The following is a 15,656-nucleotide window of genomic DNA, read 5'->3' as shown; positions in this document are numbered from 1 at the left end:
TAGCTTTCAAACCACCGTGCAAAGGATATTGAGAAAAGTATCAAGAACTTAAAATGCAGTCATCCAAATTAAAAGTGTACATACATGGTACTACAGCCCGTGAGCGATTCTTCTGGATATTTTCCTCCTGCTGTGCAACAGTGGTGGCATTGGGTTCAGCCTGATAAGCACACAGAGCTTCCCACTCTTTCTCCAGACGATTCTTGTTTTTCAGGTGATCTTCCATGTAGGACTGGAATTAAAAGAATACTGTATTAAGCATTGACTGAGCTAGGCTCAAAGCTAAGCTAAAAGGATGTATCTCAGGATGGAAAGCACAGGAATCCTAAGCTTTGGGGACAAAACACACTCAGTCTTACGGCTAATTCATTCACTTAAGAGAGTTAACATCAAGCTTATTTGTTCTATACAAAATGAGAACGCTAACATGTACCAGTGCTAACAGAGAAGAAATGCTTGAAATCCCCAGCTACTGAGCTTCAGGAGAAAACTATCTCTTCTTCAGGACCTAGAAAATGTAAGCCCAAATGTCTCTTTCATCAGGCAATGAAAAAGAAAGAAAAGCCCATTGATAAAAATTACTTACTACAACAACAGCTCACATCAAACCAAAGGCTTCTAAAACTAAAGTTCAAGCACATATGCAAGTCACAACAATGATACAGCTGTTGAGGAGAATTAAAAAATTGCCAGGCTGAAGTCTCGTGACTCAAGTACTGGGTCATTAGGAACTCATCCTGCAATACATTAAAGATTGTACCTGGCATTCAGTAAAGTCAACAGTGTTAGGAGAAGCATCACCAAAGAAAAATTAAGTGGCTGTAGCAGGAATGATGGCCCATCAGAGTATATTGGTGCAGGTCTTAAGTTTTTGCAGATCTCCCAAGGCTAGAGATGCAGTACAGCAGTGGATCAGGAATTCAGTTCCAAAGGTTTGCCAAAAGTGAACTAAAACCCTATTCCTTCACCCCATGGACCTGAAAATCATCCAAGTAGGTGAGGAGATGAGAGCAGAAAGGAGGAAGGGTGGGGAAAAAAAGAAATCTTCCCCTCCCTTTAACATGAAAACTAAGAAAATGATCACCTGGTACTGTAAGCCTACTTATACAGCCAAGCTACCTTTCAAAAGCCTGTCATCTTCTCCTACAGTAAGCAACAGAACAATCTCACATTTCACTCAGTTCATATTTGTAAATTAAACTCCATACTACCTGTACAAGGTAGGTTGAAGTTACCATCCTTAAACAGACTAAGAAGGGGACAGACTGTTTAGGGGACAGGCTCAGGATCTGGACGGGGGTCGGGAGCAGAGCTGTGGGTGCCTCTGGCCCAAACATCAGTCAAAGCAGTCCCTGCTGAAGCACTCACTAATGCAGCCCAATCTGTAGCAACACTTGTCTAGAAAAAGCTCCTGGAAAAGATTCACTGAAAAGTATAAAAAGCAGTTTAATTGCTTAGAAAACCTTTTCCATAGACAATCTCTGTTATGTCAAATAGTTCTTCCCAAACATGCTTTAAAGAAAGGCTCTCATGCCCTCTCAGCAGGTTTAACAGAAGGTGCAAAAAGCTTGCAGCTTGTTTTCCGCCAAATGGGAGCTCTGCTAAAGCTGTCGCTCCATCGCGCTTCCCAGTCGACCGGCGAAGCAGGATAGTGCTCTCTCTTGCAGCTTGAACGGTTTTTCAGTTACAAAAGAGCCCCTGACACACAGCTTTGTTTTGTGCAGGGTTTGTCGGCTGTGTGCGTCTTTACACAAGATTTGTAAGTCAAACCTGTTACTGAAAAGCAATTCAAGAAGTGACACTTCCAGAAAGGATATCTTTAAGGACACAGAAATATATTGCATTAGAAGAAAGGTTTCTAAAGGAGGTAAAAAATAGTGGTGGCCTAGATACAATCAAAACACCTACTGTGTGATTGCTTTTTTCCTGTAATGAAGGAAAAAGCATCACAGTGGACAGAGCTGTGACCTGACGGATAGGGAGCTGGGAAAGTTGCGTGGCCCCGTCGTGTGTTAGGGGAGCAGGTCAGCTAACACGTTCCCAGCCTTAACCTGCAAGTTAATGGGAGGAAACCACCCTCTGATAGCTTGCTTGTCCTTGCCAAAAGGCTGTTGCTACCGGGGAAAGGAGGGAGGCTAAATATCCCGTTCTTTTCTCCTAGTAAATCTGTGCCTGGATATGTATATTGAACATAATAAAAAAAAAAGGTAATCCCTCCTGAGCAGAGACTAGTTGGTATATAAGAATTTTTATGAGGCAAAGGGAAAAAATAGCAAAATCTTACAATACCACTGAGCCAAGACTCCTGGTTTCAGAGAAGCTGTTTAGCATGCAGCAGACAGAGATCAGGCAGTCAAGGACCAGCCCGTAGCATCTTCCAATTTTAAAGCACAGTTTTATAATCTGATTCATTTTGACATGCCCATCACCAATGTCCCATAGACTTCAGGGACATTTTATACAGATATACAGATCTGCCAACACTGAATCTCTCCAAAATACTATGAGATCCACGAAGCTGTAGGAAAAGGGCCATGAACATTTGATTCCTAAGGCAGGGCTCTATGTAGCAAGGAGCTCCCTGTTGGCTCCAACTTGTCTATTTGATGATTTCAAGGATTGCATTTAAAAAAGAAATTTTATTTTCTTTCTAAATCATCAAATGTGACACAGTTAAGATAGTTTGATTGGTTTTTAATGCACATGGATTTTTAAATAAGTCATCTCTCTTTAAAAAGGAACACTCTTTTTACTTTTACCTTCCTTTTTCAGGGAATCCTGAGTGTAAAGAGAAATGAATGTTCAAACGAAAACACACTGAAACCTTTACTTTAACCAGACAACCACTTTTCGTGTAGTTTCAACACCTGCATCGCATGGATCAGATTCACAGGGCACTTCCTGACAGATCTGGAAAGGTGTTTGACTATTTGAACAGACCTGTGGAAGGCTCTGCACAATATGAACATCTGCTTTACACATGTTTAAAAAAGCAACCGAGAAAGAAGCTTCCTTTAAAACATTCAGGAGTCAGACAATTCCCTCAGAGTTAAGTAATCTTTCATTTACTGTCCTTCAGAGCCCCTACGCTCATCCCCATTTTGCTAAACAGAAGCTTAGTGATTTTGAAACACTCTCTTGGGAGCTGCTGGATGTACATTAAATTGAGTGGAACTTCTGATATTTTAGAGATTGTATGTCTACTCAAATCCACTCCTTAATTAGGATGTTTTCATGAGACATTCTGCAGCATTTGCCTGGTACAAAAGAAATTCATTACCAACATGTCAAACACGCACATGATTTTCCTCATCCCAGAGCAGCAGGTAGAATAAATAGAGGTTGTCACCACTGTTATTGTAATGCTCCTCAAAGCCTGCTGAAAAAGGTAGAGGTCTGGTCTCACCAATATGTCCACATCAAGACAAGTCCTGTAATCCCAAGTATATGCTATTATTTAAACAAACACTGTCTGCTCGGACAGATCTCCTGATGTACGTTAAATTTCATTAAGTCATAATTTTCCTTCCACAGGCCCTCATCTGCAAGGACAACTGGTAGCCCAGTTCATACTTTCTCTTATATACACAGATGAGATACTCCTGCTACCAAACATGTTACGGGGATAAGGAGGACGCATCGACGTTATGTGGAGAGGGGGGATGTGTTGGAAAACCTATTATTATTGGGTGAGACATGCCAGAAGTAAAGCAAAAGATGAGCTTTCAGCCAGAGGATGAAAAACTGTCCCAGGGACAATGAATCTCTGGCCAAGAGAACCAGTGCCAGTGGCAAATATTAAGACAGATTCAGCGTGCCTGAACACGGGCACAAAGACAGAGCACAACGGCCTGGCTTGGCTTTGGCAAAACTTCCTGAGCACTCGGTTGATGTTGTAATACAGTATCAAACCACTTTGTTATTCTTTACTTTTTTCTTTACTCAAGAAGTGGCATCCAGTGCGTGTTCTATGACTAAATTAAGGTTAACAGATATAACAATTAAATTCTAATTGTCCGGTCAATCTCCAAATACCTTCTTCAGAGATAGTATGGTTTGCATCTGTCAAGATATTTGTTTTAAAAACACCTATTTTATTAGCTGATGTTCAGCTATTACAAAAAGCAATTATTTTTGACAACATACTTCCAATATGGTACTTGATTAGACACTCTGTTCACGACCGAGGATGTCTCTTTTAATCAAAAGATGGGCAACTGTTAAATTGACAGACCTCGGCAGGTCTAATTGAATCTCAAATGTCAGCTGAGGAAGTGGATGGGACATTATCTTAATCCTTGTGAACGGTGACCACTCAGATCCACACCTTTCACCTAACAGTGTGAGAGCCACTGCTTTCAAACTGCTGCCGCTCTTTCCAGAGATGCAGAGGGCCAGGCAGTGCCATGGTGCTTCACTGGGTTCCTCAGAAGGACTTTGGAGAGGAGAGAATGGGCCTTAGCTATTTGTTATATAGCAAATTATGCACTAAACGACCATACTTGAAACAATTTGTTTTGTTATTCTCTCCAATTGACTTAAGTAAAGGCTTTTTTTGCCTTTGTTCCTTGCTAACTTGTAGGCTACATTGTTCTGGCACACGACACCCCAGTATTTTTGCTATTCTGCTTAAACTTCTTTGTCTTCTTCAGTACATATTGCATTGACTATATGTGAGAGGAATAGTTTTCTGCATAAATCCAATTTACTTTCAACACAGCACATGACTTTGTCTTTCTTTTTTCCAGCTTAATACCTTATCATTAGTGGCTTCACAGTAAACTTCTCCGTTCCCACTCATATGACTCGCAGTGCTATAGAATTTACAGACAGAAGCAGCCTATCTGATTACCCGTTTCCAGGCCTTCAAATACTGTCGTTTCTTGTACTTCACTAAGAAACTTTCTAACATTTAGGTGCCCTGTACCTGAAGTAGAAGCCTGAAACACAGTTCATTACTACTTCTTGGGACACAAACTGTTCCAAACTATACATTGTATTCCTGGAAATACACAAATATTTTCAATAAGGAACAGTAGTCCTCATTTGAGATGTCTTTTTCACAGGGATGCCAATAGTATTGCTTTTCTATTGCAAACCTAATTTGCTACCCATTGTCACCAATCCATTTATTTCAACCCTAGTCTGCTTACACAGAATATTGCTGTTCTGTGTAATTTCTGCTTGTATACATTTCAGTGTCTTCACAGATCATGAATTAATGGATCTGTGCAAACTATAGACATCTCTTCTTGTGACTCTTTTCTTCAAAGATAATTTAACTTTATTTGTTGTATGTGTTTTCAGGTCTAAGGTTTTCAAACTTTTGAATTCCTCCTCTGTCATCACTTCTGTGCAGAACTTTACACTGTGATACCACTTGTAAAAGTCATTGTCACTTCCATCCACTTCCAAATCATTATTTAAAAAGTTAAATATAACTGGATCTAATGGCAATTCCTGTACTCTGCCAGACACTCCCATACATAGCTTTTGATCATTACTTTTTGTATATCATCCTTTAGCCACATTTCAATCCACATAATTGTCTTCTAAAAAATTGACATTAATTTTTCAATTAACTATTCATGAGACAGTTTCAAGGCTTTATTAAAATCTGAATATATTACATCTGTTGTTTTCACTTCATCTACTGTTTTTATAGTTTTAGTTAAATAAAAAGCAATCAAGTTTGTCCAGGCAAGATTTATTCTTTATAAAATTATGCACATTCTTACTCATTGTGCAGCTATCCAATGGAAAGGATGGAGGAGATTAGCAAATGCACAAAGGGAAGACTCCAGCCTTCCCCATCCTCTTAAATGAGACCCTCACACTTATCTCCCTTTTGTGCCCTTGAAAAATCTCTCGCTAGATAATCAGCAATTTCTTTTTTAATATGTGCTCCATTATTTTCTAGGGTTGGAGTCTGGACTCAGGGAATAGCAATAGAAAGGTTCATTTCTCTTCTCCTCTTTCCTTCCCCCCCTTCCTCTTTTATAAAATTATGATTACTTTATTCTTCTATTTTGGTGCACCCACACTTGTCCAGATCTGCTCAAATAAAGCTCCCTCAGATAAGTGTCACTACTAGAATCCTGAGCCGTATTCAGACCATGCAGAGCACCACAGTGTTTCTTCACATTTTCTAAGCATTTCTCACATCTCTTAACACTGTTTCACAGTAATACTGAAGTTACTTTGGGCTCTTCCTTGTTTACAGAAGGTTGGTCTTTCTCTCTGAGCTGCCATGGTGTTCTTGCAGAGACCAAAGGCTGGGAGCTCATCACACGTGTTTCCATGAAGAATGCTCTCAGTGGTGCGCCACGTAGAAGAAAACACTGGAGCAGAGCCAAACTATGCCCATACCTTTCCTACCTTTCTTCCTTAACAAAGGATAAATAAAGAGAGGATGCACTATCATCTCAACCAATTTAAGTCTTTCGATCAACTAACATGTTAAGGACATCAGTTTTCTCCAGTCGTTACAGTTCTACTGAAGCACCATAGGTGTTTCTGATGCTCTGATCCAACCAACCCACAATAATGCAGAGCCTATAGCTGTTACCAAGACCAGCTCCATCTCTGAAATGTCAGTTCATAACCGTTGTTAAATGCACTAGCTTTAGTCCTAACACAGCAAATCAAGTTTTCAACATTAACTGTAGAGAAATGTGACTTTGTTGGTCTAGTTACATTGAGTTTATATATATACACATAAAAATAAAAATTCTGTTGTGGCAACTCATTGTCAGTATCTCATAGAACTTGTATCTGGAAGAAATCTCAGTAAATTAACATCTGGCTATAGAGTCTCACGTATTTTCAATCCTGGGGAGCGTTCTGCATCCACTACTGTCAATGGCAACACTTCTGACTTTACTGGAGCCAGGATTTCATCATCTGATTAGTCAGTTGTTTCAGGCTGAAGGCTCCTTTCTCTTTTCTAACTTGTCCTGTGCCATCCCGGATCTCCTGATCTTATCAGCGAGAACTGTCTAAGGTAACCACAAATGAAAAAATCTAGGAAATAAAAACCTGGGAATTTGTATTTTGTCTTTATAAAATACACTGAGAAATTATTTTTCCTCCTCAGTGTTTGCAACCGTATTACTACCATAGTGTGTTTTGATCTAATTTTTCTCGTATTTCTCAGTACCTGATTACACCAGTGAAAAGAGTAGTTTTGAAGCCTTTTCAATTAAGTATTGAAAACTACTATGAAGATTTACTAGCAATTTGGCATAAACCACTACTAATATAATACATAATATGGTAGGTAATGAAGGAAAACAAAAAAAACCCAGAAGGCGGCAATTCTCTGACAAAGCAACTATTCAGCCTAGTTGAGAATAATATCCCCAGGTTTCAAATAGGTTGTATTATTCAAAAATAAATTAACTTCCATGGTGATGTCAGCCAACAATAAAAAATGACATTCCATAGTTTCAATTTTATATTTTTAGATGTGAAGATTATTGTGAACAACTAAGCATGTACACAGAGAGCAGTCGTGCTTTAAGCATGCCATCTAAAATAATTTTAAATGATTCTCCTTGGGTTTCTAGAGAAGTATCATCTTTGCACGTGCAGTGTATGCCATTATCTACCAGACTAGACTATCGTGCAAATTTTGCAAGAAAGACTGTAATTCACAACTACATTAATGGCAACCTATGTTCTGTTTATCTAAATTAATACACCCTTGATGTAGCATATATCATTGCCTCCTCCTCTCTTAATGCTCTGATAATAGAGTTTTGTAACTTGTAAAAGGATTACTTCAATCCAATCAGCAGGTGCTGGGATCAGTGTGTGTCAGACAAACACTCGCTAATCCCTTTTCTTACAGCTCCCAGCTGCCAAAGGTGCTCAATGAAATCCCAATGAAATGGCCGGATACAACCCAGTGTGGACTGACGCAGGATTTCAGCTCTGGAGGAAATATTGGAAAATACACGTGATGCTAAACATTGCTTGAATTGGAATGATGGAGGCAGGTATGCTTTTGAAAGGAAACGTAGCTAAGAAATTAAACATTAAAAAAATTAGAAAGCTTAATTATGAAATATTTACTCTACCTGGCTCTCTAAATATAGCAGAAGATAAAGAAATTCACTCTACAAAGAATCCCTTCTCAAGGATTATCAGCTACTTAACGGTGTCTTCTAGGTCTTAAAATACAACCACCCCCATCTCCTCCTCCTTACTCCCTTTCTTGAAATCTAAATTATGCCTATGAAGTTTCACCTCTGCAATTACTTTGCTTTAAATAAACCTCAACAAAAAGGAGATGATGATTACCATAAAAGGAATATAATTTGCTCCCTTACAATCTCTGTATTTCTATAGCTCCTTCTGTCCAACTGTCTGAAAGTACTCACGTTACTTCTGCAGGGGAGGCAAGTATCATTGCCGTTTCCCAGACGGGAAATGAAAGGGCAGAAGCATCGAAGTGAATTTCCCAGAGTCACAGAATATGCTCCTAAAACACTGGTTTTGCAGGGAAATTCAGAACTCAGTTTTCTTGACCACTGTTTTTTCCTTTTCCCATGATCATGTTTATAGACAGGGCTAAAGGTCATGCAACCTTCATGAATCCATATCTGATAACATTTTTGTAATTACAGCACACCAAATGTTCTGTCTCTAATGGAATTAGAACAGGTTTCGGTTTGGGGGTTTTGTTTAGAAGTACAGAGTTTAAGTGATTGATGAGTAGAGGAATTTAATTTATGCACGTTAGATTCTGTTTATACAAAGACATGCCAAACTAAATAATACAGATTTAAAAGATGAATTAGCCAAAATCAGTTTCCAGGCTTTCTGTACTTCTTATGGTAGATTTCACAATAAAAATCTTCAATAATAAATAGCCTTTAAATAAAGGAAGAATGTTATTTCAAAAAATGGAGGGCTAAACCTCTTAGCCAAATACTGCTATTTCAGCATGAGATATGTTGTGACATTTCTTAAAAACAAAAATAAATCCAAAACAAAAAACCCCAAACCTCCCCATTAAAGACAACTCCGTAGTATAGGAACTGATGCCAAGGATATTGTCAGTTGAATTCATCAACTGAGACATTTTGGGAAGTGCTTCTGGTAGCTTTGTTAAAAAGTAAAAGCACAAGCTACACAGCTGAATAAAAAAGTAGCAGAAAAACTGCAAAAAAATATACAAATCAAGTCCTTTGACTCTCTGTGATAAATATTGACATCCAATTCCATTCTCACAGGAAACTGCTATTTTCTTCTTACACATTAAACCTATTTTTCAGATGATCCCTTCTCACTTCACTTTCTTACTAATGGTTTGAACATCATACCACAATCCAAAACATATTTGTGATTCATTTATATGCCTGCTAATGATGTTGTATGTCTGAAATGAAAACTTTAAAAATATATTATTACACACTAATTACCTAGTTGAAAACACAAAACCAAATTCCCTGCCTTCTTCCTCTCCAAGCCCTGCTAACTCAATTAAGCATCTAAATTTGGGTTCCCGGTTGGGTACTGTATTTGCAAATTTAGATTTTAATGAATTAAAGTCTGTGTTTCTTTTTAGAGCACTTGTACAGTCATCTTCATTTACTATATATAAAAACTACCAAGAGATAAATATAGAATTCTGAAAACGTCATGTTTAAAAATAATCTCTTCAAGCGTGGTCAAGTTCTTCAGAGATAATGAGACTAGGAAAACCCAGGCAACCATGACCAAGTACATCAAAGTGATACAGCACATGATGTGATTTATAGATAGTCTGGCAAATTATGCCTCTGCTAGACAGTGGCCATCTTGAGGGTAGAAAGGAAAATATGATTTCTACAGACATAACAGCCCTGCTAGAGCAAAGGGATAAGCAGTAATACTCTTACTACTCTTCTTAAATATGTCAGTAAAAGTGAAAAGGTGCTTCTCCAGGATCAAATTATGACTCATAAAGGAAAACCCCTCTGCTTTTCAGTGGTTTGGGGAGGGGCGGGGAAAGGGTATAAAAATTGATAGTGAGAGTTTGTACACAAACACACGCACAGGTTTGTGTGAAAATTGAGAATATGCAATACGAAATCCAAGAAGTCTTGCAATCCACACTATACCCACAGCCTAGCAGCAAAATATGCATAAGCACAAGTGAACATATGGTCACCTGCGAGAAAAAACAGGGAAAGAACAGACTGGATCATCAGCCTTTTCCTTAGAAAACGCCTGTAACAGTCAGAGACAGGAAACTTCAAACTCCACAAACATCTTCAATGGTCAAATCCTCGCACTCCAGACCATTTTGGAACCACATCACCGACCTAGGAAGTTCCATGTTTGCGCACTGCAAACTGCAGAGAAGCAACCCAATTAGAGTAACTGCCAGTGAGGACAGTAAGCAGTGAAGAAACTCTTTTTCCACAGAAGTACTTTCAGGACTTAATGGAGATGACTGTGGGAGAAGACATGCCTGACTTCTGCCCTATCCCTTCCGTGTCACACTCACAGCCACGTCAAACCAACATCCAGCAGGAGACTGAGCAATGCTGGCCATGAGGAAGATGCAGCTAGCATCTATCCAGCTCCCAAATCTAGAGGAAGTGTCTCATTTTTTAGGTAACCTTTTATCTATGCTCCATGGGATTTTCAGCTGAGGTTGGCCTAGCTCGGTGATTCTCAAATTCTCAAATATTTTTCTCATGAAAGCATTCAAAAGGGATTGTGAAGTGATGGTAGGAAAGCTTTAGAAGTGCGTAAGCTGAAGACATCCTACCTACTCCTGGGACTCTTGGGTTTCCATGGAAGCCAGTAAGGGATAACACTTTAAAGATGTTTGAGGAACACTGGTCTAATCCACAGATGAGAATATTTGAAGTGACAGAGGGCAAAATAAGAACAAGGGAAAGACAATGTGAAAGAGGACAGAAAAAGAAGCCAAGAACACACTGTAGAGGTCAACAAAGAAGTGAAATGATGAAAGAAGACACTGTTCTGCAAAGAAAGAAAATCAGAAAAACAAAAACCAGAACATAGCAAATGAAGAAAATGCTATGGGAAGAAGTGAATTTTGGTCATAACTGGTAACTGTCAACATTTCCTCGTGTGCTGTTTCTTTTCCTTGGAACACTTCCCTTCACATGCTGAACCAAGGAGAAAACACTGAGAGAGTGACAGTAGTAGTTTTGAGTAGACAGTACAAGCATAGCTTACTGCTAAACAGAAGGAAAAAGCAAAATAAAGAACCTAAAATTCAGTGCATGTGTGCATGTGCATGTGTGCAATGGCTAAGGATCTAGCAGATTGGGAATATATTCTTGAAGAAAACTGTTATCAATTCAGAAGAGATTAAAAAAATGAGTAGATGGCATCCTTTCCCATCATAGAGGTAACTGACTATAGACTGCACATCCTCAGTTTGGTTTTCACAAGCTTTTCCAATGTGTATTTAATATCCTTCAGCCAGCTCTCCAAATATGGAATAGTTTGCTCTTAGATAATGAGGCCAAAACTAAACTCGCAGAATCAAATCTGACAAACCCAGGTGCAGAACTCCTTTATACTTTCATGTCATACCTTCATGTCTTAAAAAAGACTAATGAGGGACAAAAAAGGGCAAAAATATTACCCTTCAATACAATCCTTTGTCTATTAAAGCCAATATGATTAGTTGTGAGAGCAGAGCACTGGGACACCAGAGAATGGAGGTCTACTCCTGGCTCTGCTTCTGACCTTAAGGTTTGTCTTGGTCAAGACAGTTCCTTGTCTGTGCCTGAGCTTCCTGGACTAAAAAGACAGGATAATGATATTGACCTTTAAAAAGAGCTTTGAACCTACTGATCAAAAGTGCTATGTAAGAGTTGGCTTATTATTATTTTGGTTACTGAAGTGAGTTGAAAGGCTCCCGGTGACTTTAATAAAAATTTCTTATATCAGGCCCCAGAATCCTACCTGAAGGACAAAGTTTCTCAAAATTCAGTTGTGAGGATACACATATGGTAAGTCAAAGGCTGGTGCATACCTTCAGATACCACAGAGTTTTCTTGACTCCAGCAGAACTTTAAATGACACAAAAGTAATTTCTGGACTTCCAGAAGAAATAATGTATAAGGCACCATTAGTATATTCACTACTTTAATAGTAATTAGACACTATTATAATGCTTTCCGTCAAACTGGTCTAATGCAAACAAAGACACCAATAGGTGAAAGGAGGCAATGAGGAAAGAAGAAAGCACTTTTCTCAGGCAGGTATCACACATGCCCACCTGAGCAGTAGCAGGACATCCCTCCTGCTGTGATCCAGCACTGCGCTGGGGATTTTATGTTGCTGCTTCTGTGTGGTTGCTGTGGTTAATCAAACCAACTCTTCTGGGTGCCTTCCTACTAAAGCAGTAGCTAAATATCTGCATCAGAAATACTCCTGCATTTAGAAAAGCTTTGGTTTTGGATTCTGCATTAGCTTAATCGTTGACAAATTCCACCTCTTACCTACACTAGCCTACCACACTGGCATGGTGACTGTCTCTTACTGTTGTGGTCTACATGGTTTGTTATTCTTACAGATTAAGAAGAACCCTTGATGTCTTTGACCTAACACATAATTATAATACATACAAAACATGATTTTATAATGAAAGTGCTTCTTCAGGTATTGTTACTGCATGCTATTTAACAACTGCTATGTTTAAGCTAAAAACCCTTTGATTCTGTCTGATGAATGAAGCGAACATACAGTCTATGGCACTTTCTGCTACAATACAACTCTGTCTGCAAGACTGTTGCAAAGGAACATTTGTAGGACTACAGATATAAGGTTAGTTCCGTAACCTGTAATTTTCTTAGTGAACTCAATGAAGTTCCAACATGGTCCACACACAGGTAAAGCTTGGAGTAATCTCATGATAGAGCAGGTACATGGGGGTTTGTTGTGTTGATGGTATCTTTATACAAAGTCCATCTACTCACGCAAATAATGTCTTAATCAAAGGATTTAAATGATCTCTATCTATTCTGGTGGTAAGATTTGTCACTGGCAAAGACATGTGACATCTCTTACATTAGCTTTTTTTTATAATGGGACACAGGCAAATTAATAGTGTTCTTCAACATACATCTCCTCCAGTACTTATGTGGTTGAGATCACTACAAATTAAATTTTGTAAATTATCACTGCTTTGCTTTTCACCATTTATGTCACTATATATTTGCAATTTCCTCATCCTGAGGAGCGAAAACAGCCTTGTCAGCTTCATTTGTACACTTCTGTAAGAGATGAAAATTGCAAATATTGCAAGGAAAAGTTGTAAAATTTAAAATGCCAAGTAGTTTTTCATTAACACTTAAAAGACGTGTATATTATATCTCTGCTCACAAACATTTATCTATACTTATATGAGGATACTGTGCTGTACATGGTATTTGTACACAAGCATACATATGGGTATAAAGCACCCACCACTGAATACTCATCTTAAGGCACATGACACTAATAAAAATATATGAAAACTGAAAATATACCACCATTTACAGGAGTAAGAAGGCCTAGCTAAACATGAGGTAACATTGTTACCAAACATAATTATATGCTTTTTCTGTGTCATAAAAATATCACCAAGATCTAGGGCCCTATTCTGACCAGGCTCCCACCTGCTAATCAGTCGTGTGCAGATACAGCCTTGGGTGCAATTTCAGTTCTCAGATTTTTCTGCTGTAGCTTTTTTCCGTTGTTATCTCAGTAGACATCTTCACTTTGGTAAGATAGATATTGAACTACCATCCTGCTACACATTCCAGGAATATGCACACAGCAAGCAGCTCGGCATCAGCTCACACATGAACAGCCTTAGCTCCCATAAAATATTCATTCATTTAAAAAATATTTGCACCCTGCTGTCAAACTTAGACAAATTCATACTGAGCTTCAGAAAATAGCTGTTTTAATGGTAAATGATGTTCCAGAAACCTCTTTCAGGCTAAACACTCTCGTCAAAATTATTTTAATAAGAAAGATTAACAATTTCAACATTAGCTGCTAATCCCCTTTCATTTGAAACTGTGCTGATAAAATTCTTTGCTTGTCATTCAAATAGTAAGTAATAATTATAGATTTGGGGCCTCCATCTCTTGCTTCATTAATAGTAAATTGCATGGAAGTCTGAAGCATAAAGTCAGCTTTGATACATCTCAAAATGCAATTTCCATAGCTTTCCTTAGCTATGTACAATTAATTACAGAGTTAATAAGGGGAATATGTTAATGAAAGGGAAATTATTCACTCAGACCACCTGGTCTTATCAAATTTCTTTAATATGTTTCCTTCTTTCTGTGAATTTGGATGACAGCAAGAACACAAATCATGGTGTGCATTGCTGGTGCTTTAGTATTTTTATTTGCAACCAGCTAAAGTCCACTTAAATTAAATATGAAAAGAATGTAAGAACTAGTCAGTACTAAATAACTGACTGCATTTGTTTTCTCAAGTTCAGTACCTTTTTAATTTTAAAACAAAAACGCTAGAACAACTTTATAATTACCAGACTCTCTTCAATACTGAGTATAAATATAATGTATCCAGGAAGGAGACATTGTCATTTTTTGTTTATTTTCTTTAAAGAAATGTGTTGCATGTGCACATATTTAATAAAAGAAGTACAGAAACGAGCTTCAATTAACTACACTCTGACAGCTACTAGAACTCAGTTGCTATATGCAGTAGGGTTACCGGATGTTCATGGGAATATTTTAGATAGTACAAACAGCCCTGTCAGAAGGAGGCAAACCTTCACATAATTCATCTTAAAAATAAAGCAGTTGTGACACATAGTCAGAGAAATATTTTTTAAAGACACATCAAATCCAGAAACCAACCATCTTCAACAGACATTAACGGATTTACTACTAACCAGACTGAGGACAGAAACCTTTTAGGACCTGGACGCCAGCCCTCATAGTCATTCCAAAAAGAAAAGAGCAGAGAATAATTCCCAGAGAATAACAGGTCATGCTTGAAGGAGGTGCTGCTTGTGAGCAGTTTGTCACCCCTCCCTTCTATTCTTAGTTCAACGCAATGGTACAGCAAGCAGCCAGAAACAAGAGGCAACTCGTAATTCTCCCCAGCTATGAATTTGCTTGGCCAGCTGGGCAACCTAAAGCAGCATTAGCACACGCGTTTAGGACAAGGTGATGAGGGAGACACGACAGCACTGAGGGAGAGCTACCAGCTAGGAAAAAAAGAAAAGATATTACTCCAGACGGAAACAAAGGAAGAGTTATATAAAAGACAGAAATTCATAGCAAAAGCATATATTTTATGAAGACATGCTGGGCGGTAGGGAGGGGTGGAATATTTGAGGGTAGTAGACTTTATCTGCTTTTGACCAAAAAGTCACATAGTCCTCCTTTATGGAACAGCAAATACTATGTCATCCACAAGCGAACTTCACACATTATTTAATGTTTATCTCCTTATTTAAAAATATTTCCACAGCTGCGTTGTGGGTGCATATGTAAAATTTGATCGTCACAGGAGCATTTTGTCTGTGTCCTACACATTAAATTTTCCAAATACCACCCAAATTCTGATACCTTACTCACAAAACACTGCCAAGTTAAGGCCTAATCCCAGAAAGATTGCAGAAAGCAAAGTATAAATTTTTTTATCTTGCC

General features: G+C 38.3%; 1 protein-coding gene across 1 annotated transcript in view; it reads right to left on the bottom strand.

The window, feature by feature from the left end:
- PTPRN2 (protein tyrosine phosphatase receptor type N2) overlaps window positions 1-15,656 on the bottom strand; it is a 599,582-nt gene that overhangs the window by 59,257 nt on the left and 524,669 nt on the right. The window contains exon 15 of the mRNA XM_050890935.1: window positions 85-232. Coding sequence (XP_050746892.1) covers window positions 85-232 — 148 coding nt within the window. The remainder of the gene's footprint in view (window positions 1-84; window positions 233-15,656) is intronic.

This window comes from Gymnogyps californianus, chromosome 2 (genome assembly GCF_018139145.2).
Source record: "Gymnogyps californianus isolate 813 chromosome 2, ASM1813914v2, whole genome shotgun sequence".
Classification (NCBI taxonomy): domain Eukaryota; kingdom Metazoa; phylum Chordata; class Aves; order Accipitriformes; family Cathartidae; genus Gymnogyps; species Gymnogyps californianus.
The sequence above is the reverse complement of the archived record's forward strand: the minus strand, read 5'-3'. Positions and strand labels throughout refer to the sequence as shown.